Source organism: Triticum urartu, chromosome 3 (genome assembly GCF_003073215.2).
Source record: "Triticum urartu cultivar G1812 chromosome 3, Tu2.1, whole genome shotgun sequence".
NCBI classification, from domain to species: domain Eukaryota; kingdom Viridiplantae; phylum Streptophyta; class Magnoliopsida; order Poales; family Poaceae; genus Triticum; species Triticum urartu.
Window position 1 is genome coordinate 12,190,813 of NC_053024.1, and position 19,636 is coordinate 12,210,448.

At 51.4% G+C, this 19,636-nt stretch overlaps 1 protein-coding gene across 1 annotated transcript; it reads left to right on the plus strand.

Annotated features, from left to right (window-relative positions):
* Positions 1 to 9,028: 9,028 nt before the first annotated feature.
* Positions 9,029 to 10,418, plus strand: LOC125546488 (E3 ubiquitin-protein ligase SINA-like 2). Its single transcript, XM_048710738.1, has 3 exons — positions 9,029 to 9,169; positions 9,614 to 10,238; positions 10,357 to 10,418. Exons 1-3 carry the CDS (start codon positions 9,029 to 9,031, stop codon positions 10,416 to 10,418), a joined length of 828 nt encoding a protein of 275 aa, XP_048566695.1.
* The last annotated feature ends 9,218 nt before the right edge of the window (positions 10,419 to 19,636 follow it).

Consider the following 19,636-nt stretch of genomic DNA (forward strand, 5'->3'; position numbering starts at 1 on the left):
GCTACTTCCACCACCACGCCGTCGTGCTGCTGGATCTCCATCAACCTCTCCTCCCCCCTTGCTGGATCAAGAAGGAGGAGACTTTGCTGCTCCGTACGTGTGTTGAACGCGGAGGTGTCGTCCGTTCGGCGCTAGGATCATCGGTGATTTGGATCACGACGAGTACGACTCCATCAACCCCGTTCTCTTGAACGCTTCCGCGCGCGATCTACAAGGGTATGTAGATCCACTCCTCCCTCATTGCTAGATGACTCCATAGATAGATCTTGGTGACACGTAGGAAAATTTTGAATTTATGCTACGTTCCCCAACAGTTGCCTCGCGCCATCTTTCGCAACCCGTTGAAGTGCTGGTGTCCTAGCCGGGCATGCCAACGCCATGCGTCGGAGACATGGCCCACGGCAAGGCACACGGGATGCACGTGTCAATAGAAGAACTTGTAGAGGCGGTTCGGCGAGCGGGTTACCTCGATGAGCAGCCTCTTCTGCTGGTCGCGCACGGTGAGAACATCACGCCGGATGCCGATGTCGAACCAGCCCTCGTTGAGTTGTCCGACACTCACGACGCTGCTCTTGAGCGTCGGGATCAAGTAAACATCCGTGAACGCCCTGTGATCACCCCCTTTGTCGGCGAAGATGACGGTCCCGCGCCCGTGGATCTCCACCACGGATCCGTCCGTGAACCACACCTTCGCGGTGATTGAGCGGTCCAGCTCCGCGAACGCGTCGACCGAACCAGTCATGTGGTTCGTGGCGCCGGTGTTGAGGAACCAACCCTCACTTTGCTTGCCACCTGCAAGCATGGGTGTGGTCACGGCTCTCTCCTCGTTGAGGAAGACGTAGCCGCACGCACATGCCGTGGTCAGGGAGCCATCTCCCGTCAACACGGTGGACCCTGAACACCTTGTTGTCGGGGTGTGGCTAACCTGAGTCTCCGTGCGCTCCTGCACAGAGTCGACGGTCGCCAGCATCATGGTCGAAGCATGGTACGCCATATGCGTCGTTGCCGCGCCAACTTGCACGACCTCGTCAGGGTCCCGAGTTCGGGGACGCCGTCGCTGGGGTGTGGCTCCCCCACACCCGAGCCTTCATCGCCTCCCAGTCGACAGGCCCCGAGAACGTCGTTGTCGAGGTGTGGCCTGTCACTCGAGTGATGGTTCCCGTGGACGGGTTCCGTGCCTCCTGTACGGAATGGGTGGTTGTCGGAGTCGTGGTCGCGAGAGATGTTGTGCTCTCCTTCACGGGCTCGACTCTTGGCAGCATCATTGCCGGCCTGCTGTCCACGTCAGCTGGGATGAGGTTTGTCGTTGCCGCGGCTGCCTCGTCGGCTTTGCTCCTGCGGCAATCCCGGATCCAGTGACCCGACATGTTGCAGTAGCGGCACTTGCCACTGTTGCCAGCGCCTCGCCTTGCCTGGCTTGGCTTGCGACCGTGGTTGCCGCCGTCGCTCTGGGCGCGGCCTCCGCCTCTGCCGCGACCTCTGCTTCCCGTGGGGGCGCCTCCCCCACTGCCGGAAGAGCCGTCGCGGCCGCGCTGCTAAAGCTGTGCGTCCCACTGCTCCCTGGTGAGCAGTAGTTCGCCGCCAGCACGGTTGTCGGCTTCGTCGCCGCGCTCCTCGACGACCTTCAGCCGCCCTACCAGCTCCTCAATCATCATGGTGGAGAGGTCCACCAAACTCTCGATGGACCAGGCCAGTTGCTTGTACTGCCTGAGAACGACGCGGAGGAACTTGAGAATCACCATCTTGTTGTCGATGTGATCTTCTAGCGTTGCGAGCTCGTTGACGAGACCTTGCAGCCGCAAGGCGAAGTCGTCGACTTGCTCACCGGCCTTGAATCGGATCTCCTCGTACTGGAGGCGCAAGGTCTGGGCCTTCGACTCCCGTACGCGCTCCATGCCGATGCGCAGAGTCTTGATGGTGTCCCATGCTTCCTTGGCCGTCTCCTTGGCGCCAAGGGTGAGCACCATCTCCTCTGGGACGGAGCGCAAGATCGCCTCCATCGCCAGCCGGTCCTCCTCGTACTCGACATCGCCGGTTTCCACGGCTTTCCACATATGCCGCGCCTCCATGATGACTTTCATCAGGACGGACCAACTGGGATAGTTGGTCCGCGTGAGGAGAGGGAAGGAGGTACTGGACATGCCCACGTCTCGCACAAAGCATGGCGCACCCAGCTCGCCTCCCGGCCTCCCTCGCAGCGCGAGCGCGTCCGCCGCATGCACCTCCTCAGCCGAGCTCTGCCCGGCGATCTTGGAGCCGTCACCGACGATGCCTTCCTTCGGCATATGCTTCGGCATAACTCGAGGCTCTGATGCCAATTGTTGGCCCAAAACTACTAGCGATTAGCTAGCTCTCTCCCAGTACAATCTAGCAGAAGAACACTACAACAGCAGTTGCACACTCAGTGGCTGTATTTTACTTCCTGCCGTGCCGACATGCAGCCATGCATGCATCTAAGGGCATCTCCAGCCGTTCGGCCCCCCAGGGCGCCTAAATAGAGCGGCCTGGGGGCGTGCCGGCGCTAGTTCAGCCCGTGGGGGCGATCTAGCTCCCAGTCACGCCCCCACGCGCCGGCCCCAGGATGCGAGAAATTTAAACTTGGTCGTTCCCGCTCTCAAAAGACGCCGCAAATCCGGTGATCGGACGTAGTATGGCGTTACAAAAAACAGAGCGCTGCCGCCGCAAGTTCGCGTGCGCAATGATTCACTCGGCGGGGTCGGCTCCAGGCGTTGGCGGAGTCGGCGTGCGCGGGCTCGGCGGTGCCGGAGCTTCTTCGGTGCTGGGCTGTGTCGGCGCGGTTTCGGCACTGCTGGGCGGCGATGTAGAGGCGTCGTTCGGGCTTGGCGTCCGTGTGGTCGTGGGCGTCGTCGGCATCTTCGGGGTTGCCGTCGGCAGCTCGCTCAGGATGAGGCCGCGCTGCACCAGGTACCACGCCTTGAGCTTCTCATCGTTGCTTTGGAGCATGTCCGCCCCGCCCATCAGAAAAGCCATGTCGGTGTTCCTCTTCTTCGCGGCGACGTTCGTCCGGAGCAGGTCGAGCTTGATGGCGTTGTTCTTCATCAGGAACAATCACCGCGCCTCGGTCTTCTCTTCGCGTAGGACGGCCCAGGCCTGGGCGTCGGCGAGGCAATGCTCGATGGACTCCTGCACTCATGCGGTTGCCGCGTCGACGTTTTTCCCCTTCTTTGCCAATTTGTGGCCGTCCGGCCGCCCCTCTGACGCGCCCAGAGTCGTCGCGTCCGGCTTGTATGTCTCCTTGGCCTTGTCGAGGGCACGTCGGACTTCCGCCCACTTCTCGCACTTGTCAATGTCAATGCGCTTGTAGACGTGGAGGTGCTTGAAGTCGGCGTCTTGGTTGTCGCCCCGATACATGGCGAACATACGCAGCAGCTGCGTGGAGGGACGAATAGTTGGCGGGCGGCGGGCGTAGACGACGAAGATATGCGGGCGAACGGCGTGCGTACCTGATCCTCAACGCTGGCGCCACTCTCCGGGCGAGCCGCAACCTCCTCGACGATTCCATGCCATTTGTTGCACGCCAACTGGATACGCCCCCAATGATTCGCCATCGCCTTGGAGCCGCGCTGCATGTAGAAGTAGGGGTCGACGAGCTTCCGCTCGTCGGACTCGGCCTTGATGCGGTCCCAGTACGTCTCCAAGCTCTGGTTCGCGCCGGTGGTCGGGTCGAGGCAGACGACTTTCCATGCTTCGGCGAGGCATTCCTCCTCCTTGGACGTCCACTTGATGCGCGGTTCGCCTGACCTAGCCGCCCGCTTCTTCTTCTTCTGGCGCCCCTTCGTCGGAACAGGAGCTGGCTCCTCCTCCTCCTCGTCCTCCTCCTCCTCCTCCTCGGGTTCCTGCGCGTCCTCACCGTAGACGTAGCCGAGCTCAGCCTCCATGTCGCCGCCGAGATCCACCACCTCGTCCTGGGTGGCGAACCCGGGAGACGCGGCGGCCGCGGTCGATCCTGTCGCGATGATGTCGTCCATGTCGGCTCCCGTGTCGTCGGCGTCGCCGAGGTGCGAGAAGGGCAGCGGTCCACGGTAGAGATGGGGCGTCGGCGTGGACGCGTAGGCGGCGGGCGGCGAGTAGTTGTATGAAGGGTACTGCACGCCGATGAAGGCGGGCGAGGGCGTGCGCGTAGCGGGGTGACCATGAGGGAAGGTCTCGTTTGGGTTGAACCCACCGTGCGCGTCGCCGTCGGCGTAGCCGGGCGACGATGAACCCCATGGAGATCCGACGCCTTGCTGTCCCCAGGGTGCGTACTGGGCGTGGCTGACGACGGGTGGATTCATCCCCGCCTGGTCGACCGATGAGGAAGACGCCGCCGCGCGCGCCGCGTTGTCGCGGGCCTTCTTGGCTATGGCCCTGTTCCGCCTGTCGGCGGTGACTGCTTCGCGCCGCTGAACTTCCACCCTCCACTCGGCGTTCGACAGTCCCGGTGGCTTCGATGGCGGCGCCCTCGGCTTCCCCTGCTTCGGCTGGGCTACGGCGCTAGTCGCGGTTGCCGCCGCGCGCGGCATGGCGTACTTCTTCGGCGGCATGGCGGCGACTGGAAGGCGAGCGGGAGGGGGTTTGGCGGGAGAAAGGGAGAGAATGGCGGGAGGAAGGCGAGCAAGCTGGAGAGATGCGAGGGAAAAGCGTCAAGAAACGGCGGGAAAAGGCCCTCGGGTCGCCTTCAGGGCGGGCCCACGCGCCTTTTTCGCTTGTGCCGGCTCCCCAAGCGCCCCCCAGGGCGCCGGGTTCGGCCTGGGTCCACCGGCACCAGTTTTGGCCCGAGCCGGTGAAAAACGGGCTTCTGGGGGCGCGACTGGGGCCTTTTTTTGGCGCCGGCGCAGCAAAATCGCCTGGGGAGGGCCTGTTGGGGGTGCGGCTGGAGATGCCCTAAGACGTAAATGCTGCTGCTGCCGTTGTGTGCACCGGAAGACCAAGGTTGACCCAACATATATATGGACACCTTTTCCTGGTCTGCATGAAGCTGGAGTCCTTCGGTGGTATCTCGAAGGTCTGCTGCGTCCAGCCTCACAATACTGGAATTAAGTTCAAGTGCGGTCTGGCATTTGTCATGCACTAAAACCGGCAACTCCCACGCTACGGAGTTCCAAACGAGGAATACTAATCTGTATGATGGGCTTCACGATGATGGCTTCCCATTCCTTGTGCCGAAGGTGTTGCTTCCAGCTGCCGGTACAAGTGCCACAATCGTAGTGCAAATGGAACTCACACTACAATAGGCCCCATTTGCGGGTGATGGGGCACTTGGGGATCATTGCGTTTGACTAGTGACTATATCTGAATCTTTCAGCTTTGGCGAGGGCAATAGTGTTCTTTTGGTCTCTATTAGACATCCATCATATTGCAGGATGAGCACTATGTTTGTATTTTTTGGCAAATTTTTGCTTCAAATCATTGAGAATGAGCACAAACATACATTGTTGAACTCAATTTTTTCAGCAAACATGCATGCCATGTGCACCATGTTTTGTTTTATCAGCACTTGAACCTGGATCGAACCATCATTATGAATGATCTACAAAAAGGTTTGATAGCGAAAATCTCCCAAGGCTTGCAACAGTGATTACATGGCCATGTTGCAAAAGCCTAAACACTGCATGGCCGCAACTCAGGAGATATCGAAATCCACTTCCGAAAGTGAAGCAAAGCATGAGCCAGGGCGACCTGGGCAACATGCTTTGATGATGATGGAATGGAAAGGCGGCACGGTTGTTATGGAAATTCTGATACCAGTATATTCAATCTAAGACGCGAGTCACTAGGTTGTTTGTTTAAAGCGATCAAATTGTTTTAATTCATAAAAGTCTGTTTATTCTATGCCAATTAGATCAACCAACTCTAATGGCTATTACTAATCTAGTACAGCTGCAAGCTGTGTGGATTTAACACAAAGTACAAGAGATGCTTTTCTTAGATAGCATGTGATTTTAATAAAGTACATATTGATGATCGACCAAGTTATGCGGCTTTGTTAGCCAGCTAAATATCAGTACTATGAGTATAGTTTATCTTGTTCTAACTTCTAAGAAGATGACAAGCTGGTTGAAGGTGGAATATAACATCTCTATTGTCGACACCATATTGCACTTTCAACATGTCTGTTAACACAACTTTATATGGAGCCTAGAAGCTTAACCTATCTTACTTTACCAGTAGCTATTTGTCAAATCTAAAATTAGATACAAAATTTGTTTTATCCACACTACAACCAGAATATGATTTGGACAGCATATGAAAGACAACCAAGAAATTACAGACGAGCAGAGGATAGTCTCAGAATTCAAGTGCAGTTTTCTCGATGTACACAGTTTAAACAAGAGACACTCCGAAAGAAAATAAATTCTGATTAGCAGATGAGCTGGAAGTTTGTAAATCAAACTATGTTTCAACAAAGGTTTATGAAAAGCTAGAGTGATTCACCTAGGTTACCAGCGGACAGCAAGATACACCATGATGTTTACAACCATTTATCAAGTGCACACAGAAAGGATGTGAAAACCAGTGCACTGCTACAGCATGGATATATATTTAGCCGGTCGGCTTTATGAAGTTTGACTTTAAACAAATCTTATATGCAGAGTAAAAGGAAATGGAGAGAGTCCCTCATATTTTGGGTATAATTTTGTTCATTACTATTAAGCATCAAAATATGAGTTTTTCTAGAACGAAATATGAGTTAGTTAGCCCAAATAGTATATTGCTGATTCATATGATTATATTTGAAAAGAGTTTCCAAAGCATCTTCGGACTAACATGTGCAATAAAGCTTGATATGACGAAAGTCGACCGCGAAGGAGGTGTCGGAGTCCATCAAGGTTCGTTTCGTCGGTGCCGATCAAGTCCGGGCGGCACGGCTCGCGACGCTTCGCGACGACTTCGATCGTCTGAAGATGGTAGATGGTGAGGATCTAGACGGCTACACCGGGAGGCTCGGTGCCATGATGGTGCGGTACGCGAGCTTGGGGTCGATGCTCGATGACGAGGCGCTCGTGAAGAAACTGCTGAATACCGTCCCCTATCGCTTGTACCTCATCGTCGCCGGAATCAAGCAGCTGCGCAACATGGCTGAGATGCCCTTCGAGGAAGCTATGGGGCGTCTCAAGGTGTTCGATGAACGAACGCGGTGGCGCGGGTAGGACGGCGACGGGCGCGACGGCGAGCGGCTGTTGCTTACTGTTGCACAATGAGCGGCTCTGCAGCGACGGCAGGGCAGAGGCGGACTCGACCACGACAATGATGGTGCTGGCAGCGTGGTAGCGGGTGGCGGCAGGAAGAGGCGCTGGCACTGCTACCATTGTGGCTAGCGCATGCATTTTCGGCGCGAGTGCATGAGGCCTCAGAAGCTGCCGGTGGCAGAGCAGGCTCTCATCAGAGAGATCGATGACAACGAGCCGGAACTACTCTAGGCCGCGACTTAGGGGGTGAATGTCAGCCAAATAATCCGCGGCTGTGGCTCGAACGTGTAGGGTGCGCGTGTGGGTGCGCACTGGTCGTGTCGGACATGTCGGGTCCGTGGCGTGTGTGTGCGTGAGTGCATGCGTGTGGAGCACGGGGGTGCTCGTGTAGGAGTACACCATGCGTGTGTGTGTAGGGCCGGCCCGTTGTCGAGTCGCGCGGGGTGATCGTGGGAGATCGATTGGTGCTCGCCAGGTGTCGTGCGTGTTGGAGTGCGTCATGGGCATAAGCGGAGCGTGCAGATCACAGGTCGCGGGAAGAGTAGGAGGTGTGGGTTCGTGCCCTAGTGCCGACTCGGGTATAAAGCCAGTGCGGCCATCATTGTAATGGGTGTGGGTGTTGAGTTCGTGCTCAAGAAATTACTGTTCGGGCGGCGGGCGTACGTGCGTCGGAAAACTCAGCGTGTCCACTATGTGCTCCTGTTCTTCCCTTCCTTCTTCTCCTCCCCGTCGTTTGAGCGCAGCAAGTGAGAGAGAGAAGTGTTCCATGGGAGGGAGGGAGCTAGGGCAAGTGCTTCGGCTGCAACAATCCTCCCCATCTTCATGACCCGTCACCTACATGTCCAATTCTACATCCTCTCGGTTATCTGTGAGCATCAATACCTCATTATTCCTCACATTCCTCTCATCCAACTCTAATATCATCACACAATCCAAATCACAAAGGCATCAGAGTTGTATTGAGAATAGATTATCCTTCATAACTCTACTACCCGTGCCAAGTTCCAAGCGTGTATCATCTCTCCGAAGAACAAGCCATGGCTGAACGTTCTCGTAGTATGAACCCATGAGAGCACCATAATTCAGCATCTGTCAATAACTCCTCTAGATCTTCCTTGAGGATGGCGTCCACATCTTCGTCTTCCCTCAGATTCACAAACCGGAACTTCTCCCTCATATTTCCCGCACGAGAGGCGTTCCATCCTTCCCATGACTCTGATCTCCCACTGTCGTTCAAACCCTCTAGAATTCCTTCCATACCCAATCCCTCGACCGGCGCCACCAGTCGAGCTTCATTACTACCATATATCAAAGCTTGGTTTAATGACTTTTTTTCATGTATACAATCCTAAATATGGACATCTTCATAATACAATATAAATTGAATAGCTAGTGTAGGTGTTTCTATCTAAGCTCAAAAAGAAGTATTATTCACACAAAAATTACAAATTAAGTATTTAGAATGGTTTTTTAGGAGGAGTATTTAACAGGTGTTATGATTATTTTTTGAGAAACAGCAGGTTTTTTATTTGAGAAATAACAGCAGGTTTTTAGTCGACATGCAGGTGTTATGTGCGTGTAGTAGACACGCAGTAGTGTGTACGCATCTTCTAATTGGGCCATTGCTCGGCCCAGCGTCTGACCTATCTCTCCTTTCCTTCTTCTTTCGGCTCCCACCTACAACGCCAGACAGAAGACCGAATAAAGGGGGGACAAGATCCCAAGACAGAGAGAGGCGGCTTCTCTTCCAGCAAGAGCAACCAGAAATCTCTGCCTCTGCGATCCGGCAGCTGTCCTCGCCGCCGCCACTACTTTCCGCGGAAGGAAGGAAGGAAGCGATGGGAAAGCGGGAGGAGAGGGAGAAAGATGAGGGCGGTGTCAGCCAGAGGATGAAGGTCGGGGCGGCGGGCCCCATCTTCACCATGGACGACCTCGACTGCTCCATCTGCTGCCACCCCATGCGCCCTCCCATTTTCCAGGTAATATCCCTTGTGTTTGATTTGATCTCTGCTGGTACAACTCAAGCCCTAGGAGCTTCTCAGAGGCGATAGCATATCAATAGATCTGAGGAACTATCTGGGTGTCTTATAATATTTCGAAATTCGTTAATTATTAGATTCGATTACTATTATATTACTTCCAATTCGTCTGACTTTGTCCGCAAACTGTAGGATTTTCCAGAAATTATTTAGTTAATTAGAATCGGATAGGGCGATTACAAGATTGTATGTTTTTGGATTGTAATTTTGTAGTTGCAAAATTGCAAGTCAAGGTTGAAACTTCTGAAGAATCAGAACAACATCACATCAGATGCACACAACATTAGTCCAAATGGCTAACAAAAAGAGATCATTGCATTTTGGTCATTAGCATAATTACTGGCTCATATCATATGCACTGATTTGTTGTTTCTGTTTGGTCAGTGTCAGTACACTGTGGGTCATACCATATGTTCGTCTTGCCATGACAAGCTCCCAGGCAAGTGCTGCTTCTGCTCCCTTCCCACAGTCTACAACCGCTGCAACTGGCTAGAATATGTGGTTGAATCCCTCAAAGTTGCTTGCCCCAATGGATGCACTGCGAGTATAAAATACTACCAAAAAGAAGAGCATGAGAAAGAATGTTCGCATGCACCATGCTTCTGTCCCATAGCCAACTGCGGCTTCAGCGGACCAACTGCAATGCTCCTGGAGCATTTCTCATCCAAGCACAACTTGCGCTCCCTGGAAGTTCCATACAGCGAGTGGTTTGGGATATATATGCACGTCAATGTTGATCCTCCCACGTCAGCAACCGCTCTTGTGGGTCAGGATGGACACATTTTCCTGGTCTGCATGAAGCTGGAGTCCTCCGGTGGTGTCATCAAGGTCTGCTGCGTCCAGCCTCACAATACTGGAATTAAGTTCAAGTGCGCTCTGGCATTGTCATGCACTAAAACCGGCTACTCCCAGGCTACGAAGTTCCAAACGAGGAACACTAATCTGTATGATGGGCTCCCCGATGATGGCTTCCCGTTCCTTGTGCCTAAGGTGTTGCTTCCAGCTGCCGGTACAAGTGGCACAATCGTAGTGCATATGGAACTCACACCACAATAGGCCCCATTTGCAGGTAATGGGGCAATTGGGGATCATTGGGTTTGACTAGTAACTATATCTGAATCTTTCAGCTTTGGAGAGGGCACTAGTGTTCTTTTGGTCTCTATTAGACATCCATCCTATTGCATGCTGAGCACTATGTTTGTACTTTTGGTAAATTTTTGCTTCAAATCATCGAGAATCAGCACAAAGATACATTGTTGAACTCGATTTTTCAGCAAACATGCATGATATCTGCACCATGTTTTGTTTTATCAGCACTTGAACTTGTACTGAACCATCATTATGAGTGATCTACAAAAAGATTTGGTAGCGAAAATCGCCCTAGGCTTCTAACAGTGATTACATGGCCATGTTGCAAAAGCCTAAACACTGCATGGCCGCAACTCAGGAGATAGCGAAATCCACCTCCGAAAGTAAGGCAACATGCTTTGATGATGCTGGAATGGAAAGGCTGCATGATTGTTATGGAAATTCTGGTACCGGTAGATTCAATCTAAGACGCGAGCCACGAGTCCAATGGCTATTACTCATCTAGTACAACTGCAAGCTGTGTGGATTTAACACAAAGTACAATAGATGCTTTTCTTAGATATCATGTGATTTTATAAAGTACATATTGATGATTGACCGAGTTATTCAGCTTTGTTAGCCAGCTAAATATCAGTACTATGACTGTAGTATGTCTTGTTCTAACTTCTAAGAAGATGACAAGCTGGTTGAAGGTGGAATATAACATCTCTGTTGTCAATGCTATATTGCACATTCAACATCTCTGTTAACAGAACTTTATATGGAGCCTATAAGCTTAACCTATCTTACTTTCCGAGTAGCTATTTGTCAAATCCAATATTAGATACAAAATTTGTTTTATGCATACTACAATCAGAATTTGATTCGGACAGCATATGAAAGACAACCAAGAAATTACAGACAGGCAGAGGATAATCTCCGAATTCAAGTGCATTTTTCTCAATGTACACAGTTTAAACAAGAGACACTCCCAAAGAAAATAAATTCTGATTTGCAGACGAGCTGGAAGTTCTTAAATCAGACTATGTTTCAACAAAGGTTTATGAAAAGCTAGAGTGATTCACCTAGGTTACCAGCTGACAGTGAGATAGACCATGATGTTTACAACCATTTATCAAGCGCACACAGAAAGGATGTGAAAACCAGTGCACTGCTACAGCATGGATATATGTTTAGACTGTTGGCTTTATGAAGTTTGACTTCAGACAAATTTTGTATGAAGAGTAAAACGAAATGGAGAGAGTCCCTCATATTTTGGGTCTAAATTTGTTCATTATATTAAGCATCAAAATATGAGTTTTTCTAGAACAAAATATGAGTTAGTTAGCACAAAAAGTATATCGCTGATTCATATGATTATAATTGAAAAGAGTTTCTAAAGCATCTCCGGACTAACATGTGATGTAAAGCTTGATATGATGAAAGCTTATGATCGAGTGGAATGGGGATTTCTCGAGAGGATGATGTTGAGAATGGGGTTTCATGAGCAGTGGGTCCAAATGATAGTGAAATGTGTTTCTTCTGTCAGCTACAAAGTCCGGTTCAATGGTACAGAGATAGAAGAATTCCTACTGTTAATTTCTCATCTCCTTTTTGCAAAGGATTCATTGATATTATTGACAGAAAATATGCAAAGTGCAAACACCTTGAAAAGGATTCTGGACGTTATTGTGGAAGTTCAAGTCAAGTGGTTAAAAATGCCAATTCCAGCATATTTTTTAGTCTTAATACTCCTATTAGTGTATGAGAGGATGTATGCTAGGAACTTAACATTGCCATGGAAGCTCTGTCAAACAAATATTTGAGGCTTCCCACCATGGTGGGTGTCGATAAAAGTGACTGTTTTCAGCATCTCATTGACCGTGTATGCCAGCGTCTCAATGGGTGAAAGGAAAATTTCTCTCAATGCAAGGTAAGAATTTTTCTAAAATCAATAGCTCAAGCAATTCCATCATATGCTATGTCACTTTGCAAGTTGCCCAAAGGAATATGCAAAACAACCACTAATGAAATAGTTGGGTTTTGGTGGGGTGATGGTGAAAAAAAATGCACTGGTTTGCATGGTGAAAGATGTGTGTACCAATGAAGAAAGGGGGCTACGGATTTAGAGACCTTCAACGCGACAAGACCCCTCCTGCGATGATAGGCCAATAGCAGGCTCCATATGCAACCGAGCACCCTTCGTTGGGGGCGCATCTTCTGACAGTTACCCTTGTCTCTTGAGCACGCCCTCACGCATGGCCACGGCCCTCGCCGCGAAATTATTTTAACCGCCCTCAGTGGTGGTTCTAAGTCCTGGAAAGTATGAGGCCGTGATACCTTGATGAGGTTACGGAGGACGAGGATCACACTTCAGGTGTCTAAAAGACTAACAGAAAGGCGGAATAACGTCACATGGCTGCAACGGGTTTTCTCTTGAAGGAATAGCAAAACAATAAGCGCCAGCAACTCACCATTGGCCGCGGATTGGCCATGTTGTAGGGCTCCACAACCACCTGTAAGTGGAGCTCATTGAATGGGAGGCCAGTCAGCAGGTGCAGACATTCCTCGACCTCACTTTCAGAAAGCTCGTGCTGGAGCAGGCGGTTGGGGTCACGCCACCCACAATACGCATACATCTTCGGAAGGCCACCCTAATTCTTCAATGTCTCAGAGTTGTCCAGGTTTGGATGTTCTGTTGGTTTCTTGTGCTGGAAGGGGCATTACCAGCTCTCGTCATTGGACGCGAACACAAACTCCTCGCTCTGAGATGGGCTGCCTAAGAGCAGTTTTTTTAGCTTTGTGCCAAAGTCATCTACCGTGCTCACGATCACCATAGATACCGAGTTGATGTGTGATGACAACGATGATGAGTTGGAGGAGGAAACGACTGATGACAACGACGATGAAGACAACTACGAGGAGGAGGTCGGCGGTGACCAGTAGGGGCTGATTGATGGATCGTCTCCTGGTAGGATGCGGAAGATTTCGGTTTATTTTGGTGCTTCCTATCGCACTTTGTTGCAGCATGTAGAGGGACAACTTATGGGCTGTGCAATCGCAATGTATTTTTCGGTGCACCAGGCACGTATATATAAGTACAGAGGAGGGCCACAACCTCAACTATACAGAGGAAACAGGAGGTGGACCCTATACTCAACCCCCCCACCCCCCACTGACGCAAAGACTGGAACAAAACTCCTCAAAGGTGGAGGTCGGTAGTCCCTTCGTCATCACATCGGCAACCGGTTGTGCAGTCGGAACATGGAGAACCCAAACGTCCAAGGGCCACCTGTTCACGCACAAAGTGAATGCAGCTCAATGTGCTTACTCCGGCGATGATGAATGGGGTTGGCAGAGACGTACACCGCAGAAACGTTGTCGCAGTAGACAACCGTAGCCTGGGAGACGTCGTGATGCAGCTCCTGAAGTAATTGTCATAGCCAGGTGCACTCGGCAACAGCGTTAGCCACAGCTCGATACTCAGCCTCCGCGCTGGAGCACGAAACCGTGGGTTGTCTCTTCGACAACCACGAGACGAGTGAGGGACCGAGGTAAACGCAGTAGCCAGAAGTAGACCGACGAGTGTCGGGGCAGCCAGCCCAGTCCGCGTCGGAGTAGGCCACCATCTCCAAAGAAGTGGACGCCGTGAGGGTGAGCCCAAGAGTCATCGTGCCATGAATGTCATGGAGGATCCGCTTCACGAGAGTCCAATGAGAGTCACGAGGGGCGCGCATGTGGAGGCACACCTACTGAACAGCATACTGGAGATCCGGTCTGGTGAGCGTCACATATTGAAGAGTACCAACGATGGACCGGTAGAAGGGAGCATCCGACACTGGCGAGCCCTCAAGAGCAGATACCTTGGCCTTCGTGTCAACAGGAGTAGCGACAGGGTGACAGTTGAGGATACCAGCACGCTCAAGTAGCTCGTGCGCATACTTCTGCTGATGAAGAAAGAAGCCGTTCGGTCGCCGAACAACCTCAATACCAAGGAAATAGTGTAGAGCACCCAAGTCCTTGATGGCAAACTCGTCACGCAGCCGAAGAGTAATCTGCTGAAGAAGAGCTGCAGAGGAGGCCATCAGGATAATGTCGTCGACGTAGAGGAGCAACTATGTAGTCCTGTCACCGTGGTGATAGACAAACAGTGAGGCATCCGAGCGAGTGACGCTGAACCCCAGTGTCTGAAGAAACCCGGCTATCCGCTGGTACCAGGCGCGGGGTGCTTGCTTGAGCCCGTAAAGAGATCGGGACAGCAAACACACATGGCCAAGAAGAGATGTGTCGACGAAACCGGTGGGCTGCTCACAATAAACCTGCTCCTCAAGATGGCCGTGGAGGAAGGCGTTGGAGACATCCATCTGATGAACTGGCCAGCCTCGGGATACCGCAAGCTGGAGGACGGTGTGGATCATGCCCGGTTTAACAATCAGGGCAAACGTCTCAGTGAAGTCAACTCCAGCGCGCTGTCGGAAACCACAAACCACCTAGCGAGCCTTGTAGCGCTCAAGTGTACCATCCGAGCGGGTCTTGTGGCGAAAGACCCACTTGCCGGTGATGACATTGGCGCGTGGAGGCCGGGGAAGTGTCCAGGTGCGGTTCCGCTGGAGGGTGTCGAACTCTTCCTGCATCGCCGCAAGCCAGTGAGGATCACAGAGGGCTGCGCGAGCGGACGTAGGAAGAGGATACAGCTCGACGGTGGAGGAGCTACTGGTCACTCGAGTACCACAGGCTCGGACGGTGAACACCGGTCCTAGCCCGTGTGACGGGGCCAGATGGCAGCACTGGAGCGGGCGGTGAGGCGGGCGGCGAGGCAGCCGACGACGAGGCCGGCGAGGCGGCCGATGACGAGGCCAGCGACTGGACCGGCAAGGCGGCCGGTGACGGGGCCGGCGAGACGGCCGAAGGGGTCGGCGAGGCAGCCGAGGAGGCGGCTGAGCCCGCGGCGCCCGAGTCTGGGACGGCAGGTGAAGGGGGGCACCAGCCAGGGCGTTGAGCCGGCCGAGGCGGCGTGGTCGGCCGAGGAGGCCGAGAGGGCGGGCGACGACGTGGGGGCGCGAGGCGCTGCTCGTCCCACGGCGCGAGGACCGCCAAAGCCCGGAGGCAGCCCGAGAGCCGAGTGGGGCTGTCCACCTGACGGAGTCGCCGAGGGGCCGCCGGTGGCCGGCACCGAAGGGGCGGCGAGGGGTTCCTGCTGCTGAAACGGAAACACCTTCTCATCAAAGTAAACGTGTCGGGATGTAAAAACACGATGAGAGACGGGATCGTAGCAGCAGTAGCCCTTAGTGTTAGGTGGGTAGCTGAGAAAGATGCAGGCGACAGAGTGAGGTGCAAGCTTATGAGGCGCAGTGGCGGCGATAATAGGGTAGCAAAGACAACCGAAGATGCAAAGCTCATCATAAGAGCGCGGTGCGCCGAAGAGGAGGTGATGAGGTGCAAAGTTCCCACGAGTGCGACATGGACGGATGTTAATGAGGAGTGAAGCGGTGGCGAGAGCGTCTGGCCAAAAGCGCGAAGGCACATTGACATGAAAGAGGAGAGTCCGAACGCAGTCATTAAGAGTGCGAAGGACACGCTCAATGCGACCATTCTGCTGCGAGGTGTACAGGAAAGTGAGACGAAAAGTCGTGCCATGTGTGGTGAGGAGAGTACGAACTGCGAGGTTGTCGAAGTCCTTCCCGTTATCTGTCTGAAACGCAAGAATGAGACGACCAAACTACATGAGAACATAGGAGTAGAAGGCGGCGAGAGTGGATATAACATCCGACTTGCGGCGCAACGGAAAGGTCCATACATAATGCGAAAAATCATCAAGTATGCCAAGATAATAAAGATAGCCCGTATTACTGGCAACAGGAGAGGTCCAAACATCACTATGAATTAACTCAAACGGGTACGATGCAACATGAGAAGAAGCCCTAAACGGGAGATGAGCATGTTTGCCAAGGCGACATGCATGACACGAGTGATCCTCGTTCTTATTACACATGAAATAAAAACTCCAAATTATATGACGAAAGGTGACGGGATTGGGATGACCCAAGAGAGCGTGCCAAAGATCCACTCCGGTGGCGAGAGCGACAGGGGCGGCGGAGGTGGTGGAGGTGGCGGAGTGGACCAGGTAGAGCTCGTCGGGGCTGTCACATCGGTGAAGTACCATCCGGGTGCGAGCGTCCTTAACAGAAAAACCACATTCGTCAAACTCAATGGTAACAGGATTCTCACGTGTAAGAGAACGAACAGAAACAAGATTTTTAATAAGCTCAGGAGAAACTAAGGCATTAGACATGGATATGGGAGTGGAATTAGACGGAAAATATGCATGTCCTATGTGAGTAATGGGACGGGAGGAGCCGTCACCGACGGTGATGCGAGTGGAGGTGTGGACGGGATAAGAAGTGTGGAGGTTACCGGGATAGGCAGCCAGTCGCCGGTGTAGATGGACGGGGAGGGGGCGGTGTGAAGAGCTGCGAGAAGAGCCGGGTCCCATGGCGCTGGCGAGAGAGCGGGTGGCGGCACCGTCAGGGGCAGCAGCGGTAGCCTGCCTGGTTGCGGCTGTTGGCCATGGGGGTGGGCCGTAGGGCGCCACATAGGGCTGCGGCACAGCATAGAAAGCCTGGTGCGATGGTGGTCGGGCGCCGAGAATACCCGGGGCAGGAGCACGGGGAACCGGCATGGAGTAGGCGTGCACAACGCCGGTCCATGGGTTTTGGCCGGCGTACCACGGGGCCGGCTGGTAGGCCTGCTACGGCGGGCGGGGCGCTCCTCCCTGAGCACCCGCGCCCCCCTGCTTGCGGCCGCCGCGACGTAATACGTCTCCAACGTATCTATAATTTTTGATTGCTCCATGCTATGTTATCTACTGTTTTGGGCAATAATGGGCTTTATTATCCACTTTTATATTATTTTTGGGACTAACCTATTAACCGGAGGCCCAACCCAGAATTGCTGTTTTTTGCCTATTTCAGTGTTTCGAAGAAAAGGAATATCAAACGGAGTCGAAACGGATCGAAATCAACTGGAGAAGTTATTTTTGGAAGGAAAGCTACCGGATGGACTTGGACCCCACGTCCGGAGCCAAGGGAGGTGCTCACGAGGGTGGGGGCCGGCGCCCCCCCCCTACGGCGCGCCCCCCTGCCTCGTGGGGCCCCCGAAGCTCCACCGACGTACTTCCTGCACCCATATATACTCACGTACCCTAAAACTTCCAGAACACACAATAGATCGGGAGTTCCGCTGCCAGAAGCCTCCGTAGCCACCGAAAGACAATCTAGACCCGTTCTGGCACCCTGCCGGAGGGGGAATCCTTCTCCGATGGCCATCTTCATCATCCCGGTGCTCTCCATGACGAGGAGGGAGTAGTTCTCCCTTGGTGCTGAGGGTATGTCCCAGTAGCTATGTGTTTGATCTCTCTCTCTCGTGTTCTTGATTTGGCACGATCTTGATGTATCGTGAGCTTTGCTATTATAGTTGGATCTTATATTTCTTCTCCCCCTCTACTCTCTTGCAATGAATTGAGTTTCCCCTTTGAAGTTATCTTATTAGATTGAGTCTTTAAAGATTTGAGAACACTTGATGTATGTCTTGCCGTGCGTATCTGTGGTGACAATGGGATACCACGTGATTCACTTGATGTATGTTTTGGTGACCAACTTGCGGGTTCCGCCCATGAACCTATGCATAGGAGTTGGCACACGTTTTCGTCGTGATTCTCCGGTAGAAACTTTGGGGCACTCTTTGAGGTTCTATGTGTTGGTTGAATAGATGAATCTGAGATTGTGTGACGCATATCGTATAATCATACCCACGGATACTTGAGGTGACATTGGAGTATCTAGGTGACATTAGAGTTTTGGTTGATTTGTGTCTTAAGGTGTTATTCTAGTACGAACTCTAGGGCTGTTTGTGACACTTATAGGAATAGCCCAACGGATTGATTGGAAAGAATAACTTTGAGGTGGTTTCGTACCCTACCATAATCTCTTCGTTTGTTCTCCGCTATTAGTGACTTTGGAGTGACTCTTTGTTGCATGTTGAGGGATAGTTATGTGATCCAGTTATGCTATTATTGTTGAGGGAACTTGCGCTAGCGAAAGTATGAACCCTAGGCCTTATTTCCTATCATTGCAATACCGTTTATGCTCACTTTTATCACTTGCTACCTTGCTTTTTTTATATTTTCAGATTACAAAAACTATTATCTACAATCCATATACCACTTGTATCACCATCTCTTCGCCGAACTAGTGCACCTATACAATTTACCATTGTATTGGGTGTGTTGGGGACACAAGAGACTCTATGTTATTTGGTTGCAGGGTTGCTTGAGAGAGACCATCTTCATCCTACGCCTCCTACGGATTGATAAACCTTAGGTCATCCACTTGATGGAAATTTGCTACTGTCCAACAAACCTCTGCACTTGGAGGCCCAACAACGTCTACAAGAAGAAGGTTGTGTAGTAGACATCAAGCTCTTATCTGGCGCCGTTGCCGGGGAGGTTAGCGCTTGAAGGTATATCTTTAGATCTTTCAATCGAGTCTTTTAGTTTATTATTTTATCACTAGTTTAGTTTATAAAAGAAAATTACAAAAAAATGGAATTAAGTTTGTCTCGTACGCTTCACCTTTTTAATATCTTTCATGAGTATGATGGAAAGGATAATTGTGCTCAAGTGCTAGAAGAAGAAATCTATAAAATGTTTGGCACTAAATATTTGAATGATGAGCATGATTGCAATGTTGTTAGTATGAATTCCTTGAATATCCATGATGCTAATGATATGCAAAGCCACAAGCTTGGGGAAGCTATGTTTGATGAAGATGATATTTTTTATCCCCCAAGTTTTGATGAGCAAATTTATTATGATGAAAGTATGCCTCCTATCTATGATGATTATTGTGATGACACGTATGCTTTAAAGAATAATGATAACCATGAAACTTGTCATCTTGATCTTAATTTTCAATCACATGATAGTTATTTTGTTGAGTTTGCTCCGACTATTATTCATGAGAAGAATTTTGCTTATGTGGAGAGTAGTAAATTTTCTATGCTTGTAGATCATGAAAAGAATGCTTTATGTGATGGTTATATTGTTGAATTCATTCAGGATGCTACTGAAAATTATAATGAGGGAGGAATATATGCTTGTAGGCATTGCAATAATATCAAGTTTCCTCTCTATGTGCTTAAAGTTTTGAAGCTATGCTTGTTGCCTTCCTATGCAAGTTGATTCTTGTTCCCACAAGTTATTTGCTCACAAAACCCCCATGCATAGGAAGTGGGTTAGACTTAAATGTGCTAGTCATATTCTTCAAGATGCTCTCTTTACGT